Consider the following 18859-nt stretch of genomic DNA (forward strand, 5'->3'; position numbering starts at 1 on the left):
CTACGTGCGGTACATGCCACAGGGTCGGACATGTAACCGAGGACTGCAGAGCACGAGGCTCTCAGGGAAATGGGCAGTAGGGTATCCTGAGCAACCGAGGATAGCCCGCCCGATAGGTTGCGAAAGTAAAGGTGAGCTCACAAAAGAAAATAATAGTACAGAAAATAATAGGCGCGCGAATAATGATCATATAGGAATCGTAGGAAACGATTCGGGGGAAGTCAGCCAGAATGATTCCCTAGGACATTACGAAGTGTACGTAGTAAGTCCACAGTTAAGAGGGGGGCTTGGAGTAGCTCTCATAGATACGGGGTCTCAAGTTTCATTAATAAAAGAAGCAGCACTGACGAAATGTAGTGTGCAGAAAGGTAGGGACATAAGAATATGTGGGATAACAGGAAATCAAATGAATGTAAGAGGTCAAATAGAGTTGACGATAGAAAACACGTTAGAACCTTTGAAACAAAGATGCTATGTTGTTGACAGTTTGCCAAGAAACTTGGATATTATTTTTGGGCAAGATTGGTTGAATAATGCAGGTTATGGTTTTCAGAAGAAAACACCTGACATAATTCCTCCATATAGTGAAAGTGTGATAAAATGTAAAACATTGGAAAAGGGAACACGTTTTATAGAGCATCAAATCCTTCAGCCGGGATTGGTGTGCGCATCCAGTTTAGTAAACTGTGAAGCATCAGAATTTCCATGTTTGATTATTAATTTAACCAACCAACCTATCTGTTTAACAGCGACTCCTAAGTTAGAAAAACCGCCTACCATGATGCAGAGGAGGCAAGAGTTTAAAGTTCAGGAGAGTAAAACAAAAAGATTAAAGTTGTTAAACGAAAATTTGAGGTTAAACCATCTAAGAGAGGGGGCAGTTGAAATCAAGAAAATTTGTGAGGAATATGTAGATATATTCAAGCTGCCGGGAGATTCACTAACGGCCACAACGGCAACAGAGCACACGATTCCAACGCCAACCATCCCCAAGGGTAGGGCGATCACTTTAAAGAATTACAGGTTACCAGAAGCACAACAGCAGGAAATAAAACGACAAGTGACCCAAATGTTAGAAGATGATATAATAACACCTAGCAATAGTGGGTGGAATCTCCCTTTGCTGGTAGTTCCTAAGAAAATAGATGCCTCAGGCAAGAGGAAATGGAGGATCTGCGTAGACTTTAGGAAGTTGAATGAGATTACAATAGGTGACAGTTACCCATTACCTAACATACAAGACATCCTAGACAAGCTAGGGAGAGCAAGGTATTTTACCGCACTGGATTGTGCCAGTGGATACCTGCAAGTACCAATAGCTGAGGAGGACAGACACAAAACTGCCTTCAGTACAGCGAACGGCCATTTTGAATTCAAAAGAATGCCATTTGGATTAAAATCAGCACCCAGTACTTTTCAAAGAATGATGAATAATATTTTAGCAGAACTAATAGGAGACAGATGTTTAGTATATATGGATGATATATTAATTATTGGAGAAAACTTAAAAGAACACAACTCGAAATTAAGAGGAGTGTTTCAAAAATTAAGGGAATACAATCTTAAAATAGAACCTGATAAGTGTGAATTTTTGAAAGAGGAACTAAACTATTTAGGTCACATAGTGACGCCAGAAGGTGTTAGACCGGATGAGAACAAAATTAAAGCAGTAGTTGAATTTCCAACACCTAACACACAAAAAGACATTAAGTCATTTTTAGGTCTCGCAGGATATTATCGCAAATTTATATCAGATTTTAGCGCCATTGCAAGACCGTTGACTGACTAGCTTAAGAAAGAAAACGATTGGAAATGGACAGAAAAAGAACAAGCTAGTTTCGACTTGTTAAAACTTAAATTAACTAATAACCCTTTGTTACAATACCCTGACTTCAACAAGCCATTTATATTAACAACTGACGCGAGCGGTTACGCCATAGGAGCCATACTCAGTCAAGGAAAATTAGGACAAGATAAACCAGTGGCATATGCCAGTAGAACGTTGAATAAAGCAGAGTTGAACTATGCAACAGTAGAAAAAGAATTACTAGCCATTGTATGGGCATGTAAGCATTTCAGACCATATTTATTGGGACGCAAATTTCAGATAATTACCGACCACAAAGGTTTAACCTGGATTTTTAACGTAAAAGATCCTAGTTCAAGACTCATGAGATGGAAGTTATTACTAGAAGAATATGATTATGAAATTGAATATAGGGCCGGACAGAGAAATTGTAATGCAGACAGTTTAAGCCGTTATCCTGTGCAATGTTTGAACGTTAACATAGAAGAGTTGACCGAAGAAAGAAAACGGAAAATTATTTCAGAGATGCACAATTGTCCGATAGGTGGACATCAGGGCATTCATAGAACAATTGAGCGAATCAAATTGTATACTTCATGGCCAAATCTAGATCAAGATGTAGCGCAGTACATAAAAGAATGCAAGACATGTCAGATAAACAAAGAGACACGTCAAAACGTTAAGTTACCTCTAACTATCACGGACACCAAAACAACCCCGTGGGAGAAAATCTATTTAGATATAGTGGGACCATTACCAATAACGGAAAGTGGGACGAAATACATTCTCACATGCCAAGACAACTTGAGTAAATATTTCATTGCTGTACCATTACAAAGTCAAACAGCTGATGAAGTCACCAATGCTTTTGTTAAAAATATTGTACTAATCTATGGAATCCCTAATGAAATTGTAACTGACCAAGGATCAAATTTTATGAGTGATGTATTTAAGCGAATTTGTAAATTATTCAAAATTGATAAAATTTGTACAACAGCATATCACCCAGAAAGTAATGGAGCGTTAGAAAGGACGCATAAGACACTTGCAAATTACTTAAGGTGCTTTTGTGATACAAAAATGAACAATTGGGATGAATGGTTGCCATTCGCTTGTTTTACGTATAATACTACACCACACACGGTAACAAGATACACACCTTACGAAGTACTGTTCGGTAGAATTGCGAACATTCCAGGAAAATTACAAAGACAACCCCAACCTCTTTACAACTTTGATGATATTGTGTTAGAGATAAAGGGCAAAATGCAACACTGTCAGCAAATAGCGAGAGAGAGATTAATTAAGTGCAAGGAAGCACAAAGACAAAGAGTGAAATCAAATGAATGTGATTTCAAAGAAAATGACTTGGTTCTCTTAAGGGTAGAGAATAGGCAAAAATTGGACCCATTGTGGAAGGGGCCATATGAAATAAAAGAAATAAAAGGTTCTAATGCTGTTATCCAAGAAATAGGCAAAAGGAAGCATCATGAAATACATATTAATAGGCTGAAACCGTACTTCTCTTCAATTTCAGAAAATGCAGCTGTGTAAGTGGATACTTTTAGTCACACTCTGCATGTGGTGGAGACTACTTCAGGGGCAGACCATTGATGAGGTAGAATCAAAAACAGGAATTTATTTTGATGAAATGGGAACCATATTCTTTTATCCAATGAAATGGAAAGTAGTGACGTATATTAACCTAGAACCGACAAGGGAATTATGGAAGCAGACAAAGATTCATCAAAGAAAAGCAGCAGATTTTTGTCAGAAAATCAAAAACAAAAACTGGTATCATTATACAGACTGTGCCACATTCGGACAGTATATGAGATCCAAAAGTAAATACATTGACAATTTGAAAGATTTGGTAGTCGAATACATGACAGACAATCAAAATTCGAACCAAAGATTCAAACGAGGAGTCCTGAATTTTGTAGGTGAGATTTCGAAAATTTTGTTTGGAACATTGACCCAAGCAGACGCAAGGAATTATAATAATCACATTTCGGAACTAGAAAATGAACAAAAAGAATTCTTGCATTTGTCAAAAGAACAAATGACGATTATTAAAACGACGATAACCTCAGTAAACTCCACATTGCAAAAGGTAAACCAAAACGAAAAAGTAATGACAGAAGGCTTAACCAAAATGCTTAATTACAGCGCACATAAATTTAGTGAAATAGAAGAAGAGATAAAGAACGTAAATCTGATTAACGAGCAGTTTAGGCTCATACAAAGAGGAATCGATGAGAGTCAGCACTCATTCGAGATACTGATTGATGCATTCGTCCATGCCGAACAGGGATCCCTACAACCGCAACTGATTACAGTAGAGAAAATAAAGAATCTTCTGATTACACAGAAACTGCCAAATGGATTGGATTATCCAAACTTTCCTTTCCCCGAACTGCAGAAAATTATAACACCCAATACCTACTCCCATAGACAATTTTTAGTGTATGTATTAGAAATTCCATTGTTTTCTTCTACAACTTATAATTTGTATAAGATGTTACCATTTCCAGCAGCAGTAAGCAAAGAGGAATCCACTTATAGCTACATCGGATTCAATAAGGAACTTATATTTAGCGATCCCCTACGACAGCATTATGGCAAAATGACACTTAATGAATTGACAGGTTGTTTTCAATCAAACGAATTCACATATGTATGTAAGGAAGAAATACCTATATATACGTACGTTCCTGACCTGGATTGTGAAGCCACTTTGCTTCACCCATCCACTTCGACAGTACCAAGAAAATGTGAGTACAATTTTTTCAAGTTAAGTAAAACATTTTTGATACCCCTACATAGGAGTAACCAATGGTTGTTTGTCGCACCTCAAACAGACACATTCACAGTGTTATGCCCAAAAGGTACAACAACTTTAAAATTACAAAAGGAAGGAAAATTAACTTTAGAACCAGGTTGCAAAGGTTATTCGTCATACGTGACATTGTATGCATTGTCAACATTTTACACTAATTTAACAAGTGACTACGCGCCTTCAGCACCAGTAGACTTCGACTGTTGCTTCGAAGATCTAGAGAAAGTAAATTTTGAAGAATTACCTCTGCAAATTCCTTTGGTCAATGTAATGTCAAATATAGATGACCTAAGAGTAGCAAGTATGAGGGCAGATGAAGTGCAACAAATGATTAAGGATCAGGAAACGAAACATGAACGAAACCTGTACATGATGGCAACATCATGGGGATCAACACTTGGTGTAATCTTTGTAACAATTCTATGTATTTGCTTAAGCTGTTGCTGCTGTAAATGTTGTAGAAACGGATTCTTTTGGTTATGGGGCAAATGGCACCCAAAAGAATGTTGGAAGCAAACACAAGAAAAGTGTTGTGTTAGCATTTATAACTACAATGGATCCAGAGTAGAATATGCAAAAACAAACACCTCTCCCGCAGTTTCCATAAAATCCTTACCTGGACTAGAAAGCCCAAGTACGAGCCAACCTAAGAGGGAGACGGACGAAAAGTTAAGGTTAAAAGATGACCTGGATTCCATAGCAAAAAGAACAAGGAGTAAGAATATTTTCAGATAAAAGTTCTCACCCCAAGGTAAAAACTTTTTAATAAGAAGGGGGGTGTAATGAGTTGTAATGAGTGTTATAAGAAAACATACTAGATATAAGAAGGAAATGTACCAAGAGCAGTAATCGCTTAAAAGTAATGAATAACTGAATATTTTAAATGTATTGTTAACTGTATCAGTAGTAATATAGAGAAACTAATATGAAATTGTATCAAGAAGTATAAGAGAAACCAGATGTAAGAAGCCATCATTGAGACCAAACACAAGGGTCTTTGTATAAAACCTTTTAGCTACAGAGTTGAGTAATGCAGATGGTCCATTACCACAAATCTGTCAGGACCTAATAATCATTAGATGAGAGTGCGAGACCATGCTATGATGAAATCACACCACTTGGAGCAGTGAGACCATGAATGTAAAGAGTATATTCTCTGTCTAAGTGGGCTATAAGATTAATCTGGGATCGATAAACAAACTTTCTAAAAGATGCGTTTCTTCTCACGCTGAGGCGCTGAGAACTCTGTTCAATGTCAAAGTTAAGAAGTTTCGTTAGTGGAAGCCATGTGTGCATTCCTTTCAGCCAACGCCCAGATTAATCCTATAAGAAGGGCCAGGTGTGGGTACGCAATATTCAGATCTTACTCTCGACTCTCAGAGGGCGAAGCTCTGTTTCATCGCAGTTCAATCTCATCCTTTGTCTGTATTTTCTACCACTTGGTCTTTGGATTTTGGTGGAAGTTGTGAATAAATATACCAGCAATTAAAGAAACTTAGATTTCTTTACTTATCCTCGTCAGAAGAAGAGTTATCCCGAAGAATCATCTCCGTCACTCCACAGCTAGCTACTTTAACATCAACAGGTGNAGGTACAGATCCTGATCACATCAAAATGTGTTAGCAAAGGCTGTGGTGAACCTTGACAGATCAACATGAAAAATGGACTTAGAAGCAGGAATAAATCACAGTTCTGCTGCATGCATTTTACAGTGAAACAAGTACCACCTTTACAGATTCGCATGTGTACACAAGGATAAATGTGATAGACAACTGCAGTTGGGGACTGAATAAAACAGCAGCAATTATTGCAACCTTCCATTTAGTCCGATATCTTGTTCTGTAACGTGGGACTTTTTCATCTAAGTGGAATGACGAAACACAATAACTGCCATTATTGGATGAATGGGAACTCCCACTGGTTCACAGAGACCCGTGTTCAGAATGATCCGAAGGTACTGGTCTGTTGTGGCATCCATGTAACATTGCTTGGACCATACTCATTTCTCATGCTTTTGTAAATGCAGAAACATAGGTGGGAATGTTGAATAAAGTCTTGAAACCTTACTCAGATGACATGCTGCTTGTAACATTACAGTACTTCTGGCTTCAGCAGGATGGGAAACTTCCACATTTTGCCTTCAACACTCTCTGCAAAAAACTAATTAAATGCCACGATACTAGGAAAATAGATGCCACCACAGAGCAGTGGAATTTCACCTTGGATCACAAGGCCTACCTCCTCTAGACCTTCTCTTCTGGGTTCATTTGAAATCTGCTGTGTATGCCTAACATTCACAAACAACTGAGACACTAAATGAGTGTATTCAGGAGAATATGACAAAATCAGTACGAATATACTGCATGCTGTCTGAATACATGTCAGAATAAGCCTGTGATTCTGGAATTGTTACACTCCATACAACATTCTTACCTGGAAATACCATACATACTTTTTTAAATTTAGAATTCAAGAGAATGATGCACATACATGATTTTAGCAACTAAAACAGTGGAAATGTCCACTTGTGAATGTTGACAGTAGGTGTGAAAATGGTAATTCCAAGTACAGAAAACTAACCACTATTTTTAAAGTAGATGAAAGGTGACAAGAGGTTTACCACCAGTATGTCTCTTAGATTACAATCCAGTCTTCTACTTTATACTTCTCCTATAGTAAGATATCACACCAGATCATGGCAATCCAATTTCTCCACCGAATACCACAGTAACTTACATGTAACATAAGAAAGGTCAAGACAAAAATTTTTTATTAGTTAATTCCAATGATCCTCTGATCTTCCAAATTTAAATACCAGTGAACCAATGAAAATGAAGGAATTCTGTAGGAAAAGACCCACTCCTGGCCATGTAGACTGTTTTCCTGAAACATAAAGAATTTTAGTGTCATTACTACATGTAATGATTGACTGAAATTCAGGTTTTGCTAACTTCACATTACTGACAGTCAGATGTCTACATCCTTTTGAGACACTAAGCTGGCACTTGGCACATACAGTCATGAAATCTTCCACATATGTTTGATGTTTCCACAACAATGACGATTCAAATTGTGGTCTTCTGGCTCTTGACATCATGTAGTCTGTCAGGTGCTTACCAACATTTTGGAGAAATGGACTGTCTCCATCTTTGGGGTTAAAGTGAAGTTGGGGGCAGAAATTCTTTTCCAAATTTTGGTAACCACATACCAACTCACATCATGTTATAACTCAGAACACATCAATATGGGTATCTCTACCTGTCACACCACTTACTACACTTGCTTATGTTACTTCACACTTGGAACATATGTGGTGTGTTCAAATAATATCAGGATCGTAATCTGTGATAACAGCATTTGCCTGCTAGCCCACACTGTTCATAGTTTCCTTGCAACCTCATGTGGTGAGCCCAGATGTTGCATTATTCTTGGAAGCATGTGTAGAAGTCCTGTATTCTTAGCTTGGTAAGCCTGTGACTATTTTTCCATCGTGATGTCAAAAATCTCCTCCACTTCACTGCCAACTTATCATCTGTGATGACTCTTACTTGTGATAATGATCTTGTGACAAAATGCTTTGACATGATCCAAATAAGATTCCCACCTCATTAATGATGTTATAGTTAGCGACAGGTCTATTTTCACAAAAGAAGTTCCCTGATTTGTGCAACATTTTCTTTGTTTTACTCATGGGAGGGCGCCCTGAATGCACAGCATCATTAACTTATGTCCATCAACTTTCAATCTCCGAACACCAGTTAAACACTTGAGCTCAGTTCAATGTTTCATCTCAGAAAGTTTTGAACATTTCATCTGTATCTGCAGCAGTTATGCCTAGACTGAATAAGAACTTGATGTGCATGTGCTGTTCTTTGAAATCAGCCACTTTCTGATATGATAAAATTCGCAAAGAGCGCACCTCATCTCACCTCACCTCACCTCACATAGTGTCACATCTGGGTGATGATTACAATTTTGAAATTACTGGAAAATGGCTACAGATTCTGTTCTATCTGCACCTAAAAGGGGAGTTCTATCCAAATTACAGTAGTTTTATGCTGCAGTCAGTACAGAAATTAAATGATTGCATCGCACAACTTATTTACTCCATAAGTTTCACAACTTTGTTACCCCTTTTATTACACACTAGCTGTACCCGGCCATGCATTGCTGTGGCTCAGTCGAACATTTACATTTACATTGTGTCAATTTCAAAGCAATCGGTGAAGAACTTTCAGGGATTTAAGAATTTGAACAAACAAACATTTACATTTTTATTTAGTGAGTGACATATTCTTGATGTCTTTTAAATTGACACATTATTTACGTGTACTTTGACAATAAGAATATGTCGCGTGTTACCTATGTAACGTTGTTGTGGTTACGTGTCTCCTATTCAGTGCGACAAATAACTTCCACGTACGTCTCGGATTCAGCGAATAAGTTATTGAACGCTCACTTTTACACCAGCGAGTACAATTATTATCACGTCCAGTATCGCCGAAAAACTCTTCGGAGCTGGACTATTATAACCTGGTTTCAGACGCAATAGAGGGCATTTTCGCCCAGGGTTCGATTTCACGTGTTCTGTGCTCGTTGCCGCAGAAATGCATTATTTCCGCTGTTTCAACATTTCGTTGCCACGGTTATTCCTAGGCAATGATCTGTTGGTATTCGATTTCTCGCTGTGGGAACTCAACAATTTCAATTGTAGCCATTGCACAGCGATGGACGACGTATAACACGTTACAGTATATTAATATTGAGTACAATTAATATTTTAACAACCAATCAACCTGTCACAGGTGTGACATGTATATAATAGGTATATAAAAACGCACATATTCGAATGCAACGTTGTGTCAAAATTTCAAAGCAATCGGTGAAGAACTTTCGGGGATTTAGGATCTTGAACAAACGAACATTTACATTTTTATTTATACAGATAATGGAAACTGGAGGTTTTGCTTAAAATTCATGAGTATGTGGCGTATGTCCATACACCGTGGGGATCTGTAAGGACATAAAAGATATGCTTTGGCTGACCTTGATTCTATACAGCACAAGACGCTTAAATTAAATTTTTGGAAATATCACTGCACAGAGATGGATGGCTAGGATTTACTGATGTCACTTCCATTAAGTGACAGCCAGATTGACATCTGCTTCTTGTTTCAATGTTTCCACTGTTATCAGGGTCCTCCAGTAATCAGGCCTTTCCATCTATGTCTTCCCAAAGTCGCTCTCTTCGGTTTTTCTGATGTTCTTCCCTCTGTGTGACATGTTTCCTAACCTACTGTACCCATTTCAGCCTTTCTCTAGTGCATTTTTCATACACTTTCATGCTCAAAACCTTCACTGGGATTCCACTTCATTCCATCCCCTTGCCATCTTCTTCTGTTATTTATGAATTCATCTTCCAAGGTACTGTCACCTGTCTGTGATAGCCACAGGGTTCGGACTGATAACTGGATATACTCAACACCTGTAACTCATAACTACAACAGCCTCGTCAATTTATACACTCTACTGATCACTAAAACTACAATGCACTTAAAGTTTTCTGTTTGTTCACCAGCTGCTGCTAGGTAGCAGCTGCTAAAAATGCAGCTCAAGACCGACTGCTAACTGCTGCTGACCCTCACCAGCACAGTGGTACTTGGTTCCGAGTCCTATGAGACTCATGACCATAATTTACCATCTGACAACTCTGACAGGCTGGGTGGCAATGAAAACACTGCATCACTACCTGTTGCTGTTAAAATGTGTTTATCATGCCACTGCCTAGCAATGGCCGCTTCTTCATGTTCCACTGTTCCAGTTTTCAGCTGTCATATCAGAATTTTTACATTCAAATTTTCTGTAATTTTTTCACTTCTTCTCTCCCTATTCTCTGATTTTCCTTTCTATACATTCTTAGGAATCTGCACCTCAGTCCCAGTTAATCTATTATCTGACTTGGTTAATACCTGTGTTCCTCCTCCACAGATTAAAATGGGAATGTAATAACTTTTAAACAGACATACTGTTTGTGTTTTTGACATCTCTTATCCAGAGTATATGCCTAACTAATATGTAAATTTTTAATTCTTTCTGTGATTTAGCACAATTTCACTTTCTACTTAAAATTTTCCACCTTCTTTTTATGTCATGAATATAACATTTTATCCTTTCCAAGACTCTGTGCTTCAGCTAATTTTCGTAACTATATATTTACACAAGATGACATTTACACTGCAAGCCATCTTTTCATTTTGAAAGACAGAAAATAAAATGAGTATGATTAGGAAACTTACCTTCACCATAAGCAACATAATCAGCAAACAAAATCCAGCAAGATGCAATCACAGCTCCAAAACCCATTACAAAACCACCAAAAAGCCAGAATCTGGCGCCGCGAGAGCCAAAGCAGCCACCAGAGTAGGCATCCCCCCGAATTTGGGCATTAGAAACAGAATTGATCCTGCAGAAGAGATAAATTACATTACATACATTCATTAAAATTCCTGGTACTCATTTCTGTTAGTGGCTGAGTCGAACCCAGGGCCATAGTGCATCTGGAAGTATTAGGTCAATTGAAAAAATTCAATGACCTCACTGGGACTTGAACCCACTACCTTCTGGCTTGTAGCATAGCCCCTCAACCAACTATGCTACCACATAATTTTCCTGGGGAGTAGAGCACGGCTGGCGCGTGAGGCTGACAACCTTACCGCCATATTTGAGCTGAATATCTAGATAATGTGGGGTCCTCAATGTCTCACAATCCTACAGGCCTTCACGGCCTCTTACAGGGATAGCTTTACTTTTTTTTTTACATTCATTAAAATGTGTAACCCAATATGGCATTATCCTTCATTGGGCTTTGACTGAATATATGAAATAACTGACTTCACCATACCTTTCCATTGAGTGTAACTGTCTCATAAATGGCTATCATGCATACAAATGAAATTTAAAAATCTTTCTTATTGTATTGTTCAGGTATCTGTGCATCACAGAACATACAGTTTGGCGCCTGGAGACAAATCCTCTTACTTCTAGCAACTTAAGTGCGGTCTTCAATCCAACATAAACACTTATTTATGTAGTTATCTGAATGCACCTAGTTTAAAAACACAGTACAGCTGACAGCATTCCTGCTTTGAAATTCAGGAGGTAGCAACTTCATATCTTAGAACTTTGTCTCTATACTGACATTTCTCACAATGTTCTTCAATTTCCGCAGACAAATACTTGGACAGTATCTTACAGGACATGACCAATTTCCCCATCGCGAAATATTCATCTTCAACCTGTCATTTCTCATTAAATTCTGTACGACCTATGCATTTGACAAATTCTTCTTCTCTACAAATTATAAATCACTCTGTCCAATGTGACCATAAGTTTTTTACTACATAAAAACTTAACACCCTTTTATGTAGTAAAAACTTACAGTTACATTGGACGGAGTGATTTATAATTTGTAATTGTTATTGTGATGGACCAGAATGAAACAAATCAAACTCTTCTTCTCTACATGTCTTCCAAGCAAAACTGTGTGTTACTTTCATCACCCCTTGCCAATCTCATCCTCCTTGACTTGAGCATATAAATAATGTCTGTTACGATGCACCTTGGTATGCAATTGTCTTCATGTCAGATGGGTCCCTTGATACCATGGAATGATGTATCCTCAGGCTGCACATGGGCAGCAAGGCATGCAGATACCTGTGAATACACTGAGTAAACAGTCGCAGACATGCTGCAAGGAGTTGTCTTCCAGCTTAACATTTGGTGGGGTTTAACTGTGTTTCACTACACGAAACTAGCATCTCACATAATGTTACGTGATGTCAAAAATTTGTTTGAAAACATGATTCTCAGAAAAATATTCTGGTCACCCAAAAACAGTGAACCAGTATTTTCTGGCACCAAGATTAATTTCTTCCTGTTTTCTTATTGTTTGCCCTAAACACATGCAAACCAGGCACTATAAATCACACTTGAAACAAATCAAGGTTCTGCCCAAAGACTCATAGATCACAATCAAGTGAGGCTGCCATCACAACCAAAACCCAAACTCCTCAACAATGCCTAGGATTTTTAGTCACCAGCCACTCTGCCTATAGGTAGGTAGGTAGGTAGGTAGGTAGGTAGGCAAGCAGGCAGGCACACATTTATAAGGTTGTACATAAATTAATTCACAAATAATATAACAAGATTCTCCGACATTATACAATCACACAACTTACACCAATCACAAGATTTACCATTAAAAAATAATTACAAAAATCCTAGAAAAGTTTTTCTGTAGGCAGCATATTTTTGCAATACGACCCATAAAAAATGTTTGGTTAAGTATCTGCCAATGAGACTCCAGTGAAGACACTTGTATCACAACAATCTGGCATGCGATGTTAAAGAAAGTACTGAAATTTATTCCTATTCCTACCGCTCATACCAAGACAGGCAAACAGCAAATATACAATTCCATAGCACCTCATGTGATGCACTTCACTTGCATACACAATATATTGTGGTGTGTCTGCTGAAAGCCAAAATCGTGAAGCCAGCACAGAGAGCCATTGCTAGGGAACAACTCCATAAAGACACCCATTCCTAGGCAATAGCTCAGTAGCTGTCACATGAAGGCCTCAACAGACATGCATATAACAACAGAAGAGCTGTGGGAAGCAGTGATTTCTGTGCAGTCCTTGCCGAGGCTATATAGTGAGGACGAGATGGCATTGGCAGCGTGTTGATTGGTCAGTCAGTCAGTTCAGAGTTGCAGCTGCTAGCTGAGGCCAGGGACAATCCGGGAACCCAGAGGAAGGGGAAAGTGTGAGATTGGAAGATGCTACCAAGCAGCACAGCGAAGACCATGACTGACAACACTAATATTTGTGTGATAGTGATCTGTAAAGTGCAGTCACAAGTTGTGTGTTAAAGTGTCCAATAAATCAGATTACCAATCCAAACCTCATCTATAGTCACTCTATCACATGACAATAATTTTTGCAAGATTCTGTAGGTAAAAGTATACTATTAGAGGATAATTCCCTTGGAGGAAGAACTGAAATTTCTTATAACACACAATGTCTCTTTTTAAAACTTCCCCACACTACATGTTTCGACCGACACTGGTCATCATCAGGTGCTGAAAACTTTTGTACTTCCTCCATGTTTGTGGTTCTAATATTTGATGTTTACTCCCATCTATGTATTCCTGTATATAAAGGTGGTGGGTGGCTCTTCCTGTCGTGTGTCTACGGTGTAAAACAAGGTGGTTCTGAGAAAAAGTAAATGCTTATGTTTTTTCACTACAATTTCAGTATTCAGTATTTACCGACTAACTTAGAGTGTATAAAATTTTTAGGCCTAAACACTGATAATAGGCTGTGTTGGAAGAATCATATTGATTACCTTGTTACTAAATTGAGTTTGTCTTGCTTTATTATGAGAACAGTTATGCCTATGATATCATTTAGTAGCTTAAGAATGATTTATTTTGCTTATATACATTGTGATGACATATGGAATTATCTTCTGGGGCAATTCTTCATACATGACAAAACTTTTTATGATCCAAAAGAAAGTTATAAGGATTATGATGGGATTAAAGAAAAGAGATTCATGCAGAGACTCTTTCAAGGAAATGAAAATTCTGCCTTTGTGTTCTCAATACATACATACCTTGATGCAACACACTATAAATAACATACATTTGTTTACAAGAAATACGGAGGTTCATAATATTGGTACCAGACAGAATGTTAACCTATTTCCACTGAGTACTTCTCTTACTAAAGTTCAAAAGGGTGCATATTATTCTGGTATAAAAATCTTCAATCATCTGCCTAAAGAGCTGAAACAATTATCTAATAACCAGAAATCCTTTGAATGTGCCCTAAAAAGATTTTTACATGCTAACTCTTTTTATGCATTAAATGAGTATTTTAATTACAAATGTACATAAATTTGAATGCTTAANGCGACACTATGTTCTTTTCTGAAATAAACAAAGTTATTTCCATCCATTTATCATAAAAATTGAGCTAGATAGAGCATTTTTAAACACAACGCTTAAAATTGATTAAGCGCCTAACAGGAACGGACATTTAAACGCAGCGTAGCAACGGGCATTTAAACGCGCACCAGCAGCGGACATTTAAATAAACTCCGGCCAGCTCAAGCTTACCACTATTTCGAAGTCCGGCGTTTAAAGGTTAAATGAGTATTTTAATTACAAATGTACATAAATTTGAATGTTTTAACGGCATATTTTAATATAGTTGGTGTAGGAGATGTGAGGGGTTGTATTGTGGTTACTTGTGAATTATGTCTGTTAATCAGGATATTATCTTTTTGCCTCATATTGTTGTATGTGTTAGATAGTTAATTTGGGTGATCTTTGTTGTGTGGCTTGTGTGACTTTGTGTATGTGTTTGGTGACTATTTCCACATCCTGGGTCTGTTGCCTGTATGGAGGTTTATGGAAAGTGGAGGATGTGTATGTATGTATATGACGAGTCCTGTATCAATGTATTTTGATTTATGGGAAAATTAAATAAAGAAAGAAAGAAGGAAGATAGTTGGTCATAAGTGTGTAAATTTGTAATGCATTGAATTCAGTTAATTTGAGTAATCTGAGTGAAATTGTATTAATTTTAAGTTTTTATAGTAATGTTCTTTTTAAATTATGTTTATTAATTATAATTGTAATAAGTTTTTTTTGTTCTATTATTTATGTTGGTTGACTGGTGTGTGTGATTTTGGTTGTGACTTATGTAATTTATTATATGTACAGGGACTATTTCTACATCCTAGGTTTTTTGCCTGTATGGATATATGGAAAATAAAGGGAATGAATGAATGAATGAATGAATGAATGAATTCAATCTGACAAGCTGAAAAACTTTGGTATGTGTGTGCAATGAAGTCAATAAAACAATACCATTTGAAAGGCTGCAGTGTAGGTATTCCTGAGTGGAAGGATTTATGAAGTATGCTATTGAGATGGCCTCAGGTGGCACAATATCCTCTTCTACACCAAGTTACATTAAGATTGGTTTCAGAGTTCAAAAGTTGTTGAAGGGAGGGCAGAGAGAGAGAGAGAGAGAGAGAGAGAGAGAGATGCAGGCACATGCCCACACACAGTCAGCAAGGCGATCACATAAGCCTACTTTTATTTTTTCAAAATAAGGAAAGCAGGCTCAAAATTATAAATTACAAAAATGTGATATATTAATTTTTAAGATTCATTTTTCATTATGCAAGAATTGTCATTTTTGTTTCTAAGTAAAAAAAAAAAAGCTCTGTGACCTGTAGTCAGCAAGTGAACTATACCGACCGGGCGACCAATGCTTGTCGGTGAAGTTAGTGGCAACTTTAGCGGATAGAGGGTGTCGTGTGGTCAGCGCAATGGATCTCCAAGGCTGTTATTATCAGTTTCCTAGACCGGTTTGTTTCTAAGTATGTGCAATTAAATAATACTGTCACATGTATGGGTGACTATAGATGGGGTTTGGATTGACTGGATTTACTGAACACTTATACACGTACACATAACGCATTACAACAAGTAATCATTGCGCCATCACTAATCTCCACACTTTACAAATCACTACAGCACACACTTAGTCTTCTCAGTCTGCTTTCACTAGCTGTTCCTGGTAGCGGATCCTAACAAGGGAGATTCTTCAGCTTCTATGCTCACATTATTGTCTGAAGAATATCCGAAACTGACTCATTGTTCCAACTATCCCATTTATTACATCTTGGCACAGACCGTGTAGAAAACACAGTTCCTCTGTTGCTTATTACAAGTCTGTTGCCTAGTGGCATGTGTTGTTTCATTGTTTGTTTCACTGTTATTACCTAGCAATGGGTCTCTACATGCTACAATATGTTGATCTTATATTCCTGTTTTTATACTTATGTATTATTATCCTTACTTTCATGTGGCAAATTCTCATTCATGAAGAAATTAACAGCAGTTTAAAATTCAGATGATAATTGCTATAATTCAGTCCAGAATCTTCTGTCTTCTTTGCTGCTGACTAAAAACGCAAAAATTAAAATATGGAAAGCAATAATATTTTCCTGCTGTTTTGTATGGTTGTGAAACTTGCTTCTGACATTAAGGGATGAACACAGACTGCATATGTTGCTGCATAGGGTGCTGACAATGCCTGAACCCAAGATTGATGAAATAATAGGAAGTCAGGGATAACTGTATAGGCATAATGAAGAGCTTTGTAACTTCTCCTTTTTGCCAAATATAATTAGAATGATCAAGTCAAGTAGCAGAGGTAGGCAGAGCACATAGCACAAATGGGAGAGAGGAGGAATGCATACAGAGTCTTAGTGCAAAATCCAGAGGGAAAGATACCAGTAGAAAGACTTAGACATAGGAGTAGGATAATATTAAAATGGATCTTAGAGAAACAGGATGGGGTGGTATGGACTGGATTCATCTGGTTCAAGATAGAGACCAGTGGTGGGCTCTTGTGAACACAATAATGAACCATCTGGTTCCATAAAATTTTGTGAAATTCTTGAGCAGCTGACTGAATGGTGGCCTCTCAAAAAGGACTTGGCTACATGGAGTTAATTATTTATTTGTGGTCTAGTCTTTTAGCATCATATATAGAAATCTTATTTGGGGTTCCTTAATAATATCTCAAGTGCAGAAGGGTTCTGTGGCCAAATTAAATTGATAAATACTGTGCTATATATATGTGGAAACTCACCCACTCTACATACTTCAATCCTGAAGATTGATGCTACAAATACCTCTGAATCATCTACATCCACAGAGTGCAAAGACCTAAGAGATGAATCAACTATTCAATTTGGCATGTGATTTTTACTCCTCATAATGATGAGTAAGGCACTTCCAACTTAGAAGCCAATTTCCTTTTGAAGGAATGCTTAAGTTTAAGTTGGCATGTCTATATATAACACTAATTTTTTCTGTTACACTCAAATGTGTTCTCTTCCTATTCGGCTATTTAAAAAAATAAATGGTTAAAATACACGACAGTACACAAACTATGCACTATACAATGAGGACTGACTCCAGGAGTCAAGTGAGCTACTGAGTGAATAAAGCAGAGAGATGCAAACTGCAGGAATACTCAGATAGTTACATTATGAGCTCCATCAGCTCTATGCTTATTTTGAGAACGGGTTTTGAACACCAAAACTGTGTCTGTTACATACAATGGTGCTGGAAAGGTGGGATGCCAATACTTCATTGTCAGGAGGGGGCAGGGTAAACAACAAAACATCCCTGTAAAAAAAGTCCTTTCCTATTCCTGATGCCATCCATAATGACATCACGCAGAGTACAGCTGTGAGGCTGGCTGATAAATCACATGAAAGACATAACATTAAAGAGACACCACCTACTCCACACATGCACATCTACAGTCTATTTATTATTCTTATAACAAAAAATATGATTCCAATAAACAATGAAATTATGGTGCATGCTCATGATTTGAATATGTTCTCTGAAATTTACTCCAAAAAGTAGTTGATCTAATAAACCAGTTATCTAATTTCACGGTGCCATTCAACATGAATCTGACGTTTATAAGCTCGGAAGGAGCGGCCAGCTTTGCTGCTTATGGAACATATAAACGTAACGCGTAATCAAATCTGGTTAAATTTTGTTCTCAAACGCGAGAGTTACAACTTAAATTTAAATCAGCCATACATTTCTGTAACTTTTATGATGTAATTATCTTGTATTTTCCAAATTACTGAAACTCACATAAACAAGGAGAGAGTTCCGAAGACACCACAGACGTGATACGCTTTATTAAACTCCTCGTTTTGTGGATACGCTGCTTGGACATCTATGATGAACCACCAGCCGGTGAAAAACTGCAATATAATAATTAACCATATAATACACCCGATGGTGCTTCTCCTCCAGTATTACGATATAACTAATTTAACATTAAACTGAAAACTAATGCACTGAAACGTCCAGCTTATGACTCAGTACTCACAAGTACACCCGCTGCAATTGATGCAACTGCGTTTCTTTTATCATCTCCTTCGAACCATACACACGGAGGTAGCTGCACATTTTCTAGGCACCCAGCCATGGTTAACCTAGAGCACAAATTAAATCGGAAATACGTTTACACACCAACAAACGCTAACATATAGCTTCCTAAACGACTTACTCCCACTCGCTCACAGTTAACTTAACC

At 37.5% G+C, this 18859-nt stretch overlaps 1 protein-coding gene across 1 annotated transcript; it reads right to left on the bottom strand.

Moving 5' to 3' along the window:
- Window positions 1-6537: 6537 nt before the first annotated feature.
- On the bottom strand, window positions 6538-18859 carry LOC111871717 (transmembrane protein 50A). The gene is made up of 4 exons (XM_023865000.2): window positions 18653-18859; window positions 18412-18524; window positions 10943-11109; window positions 6538-7529 (listed from the first exon to the last, which is right to left on the bottom strand). The coding sequence occupies exons 1-4, from the start codon at window positions 18749-18751 to the stop codon at window positions 7423-7425; spliced, it is 486 nt and encodes a 161-aa protein (XP_023720768.1). The 5' UTR covers window positions 18752-18859; the 3' UTR covers window positions 6538-7422.

Source organism: Cryptotermes secundus, unplaced genomic scaffold, assembly GCF_002891405.2.
Source record: "Cryptotermes secundus unplaced genomic scaffold, Csec_1.0 scaffold514, whole genome shotgun sequence".
In the NCBI taxonomy this organism is placed as follows: Eukaryota; Metazoa; Arthropoda; class Insecta; order Blattodea; family Kalotermitidae; genus Cryptotermes; species Cryptotermes secundus.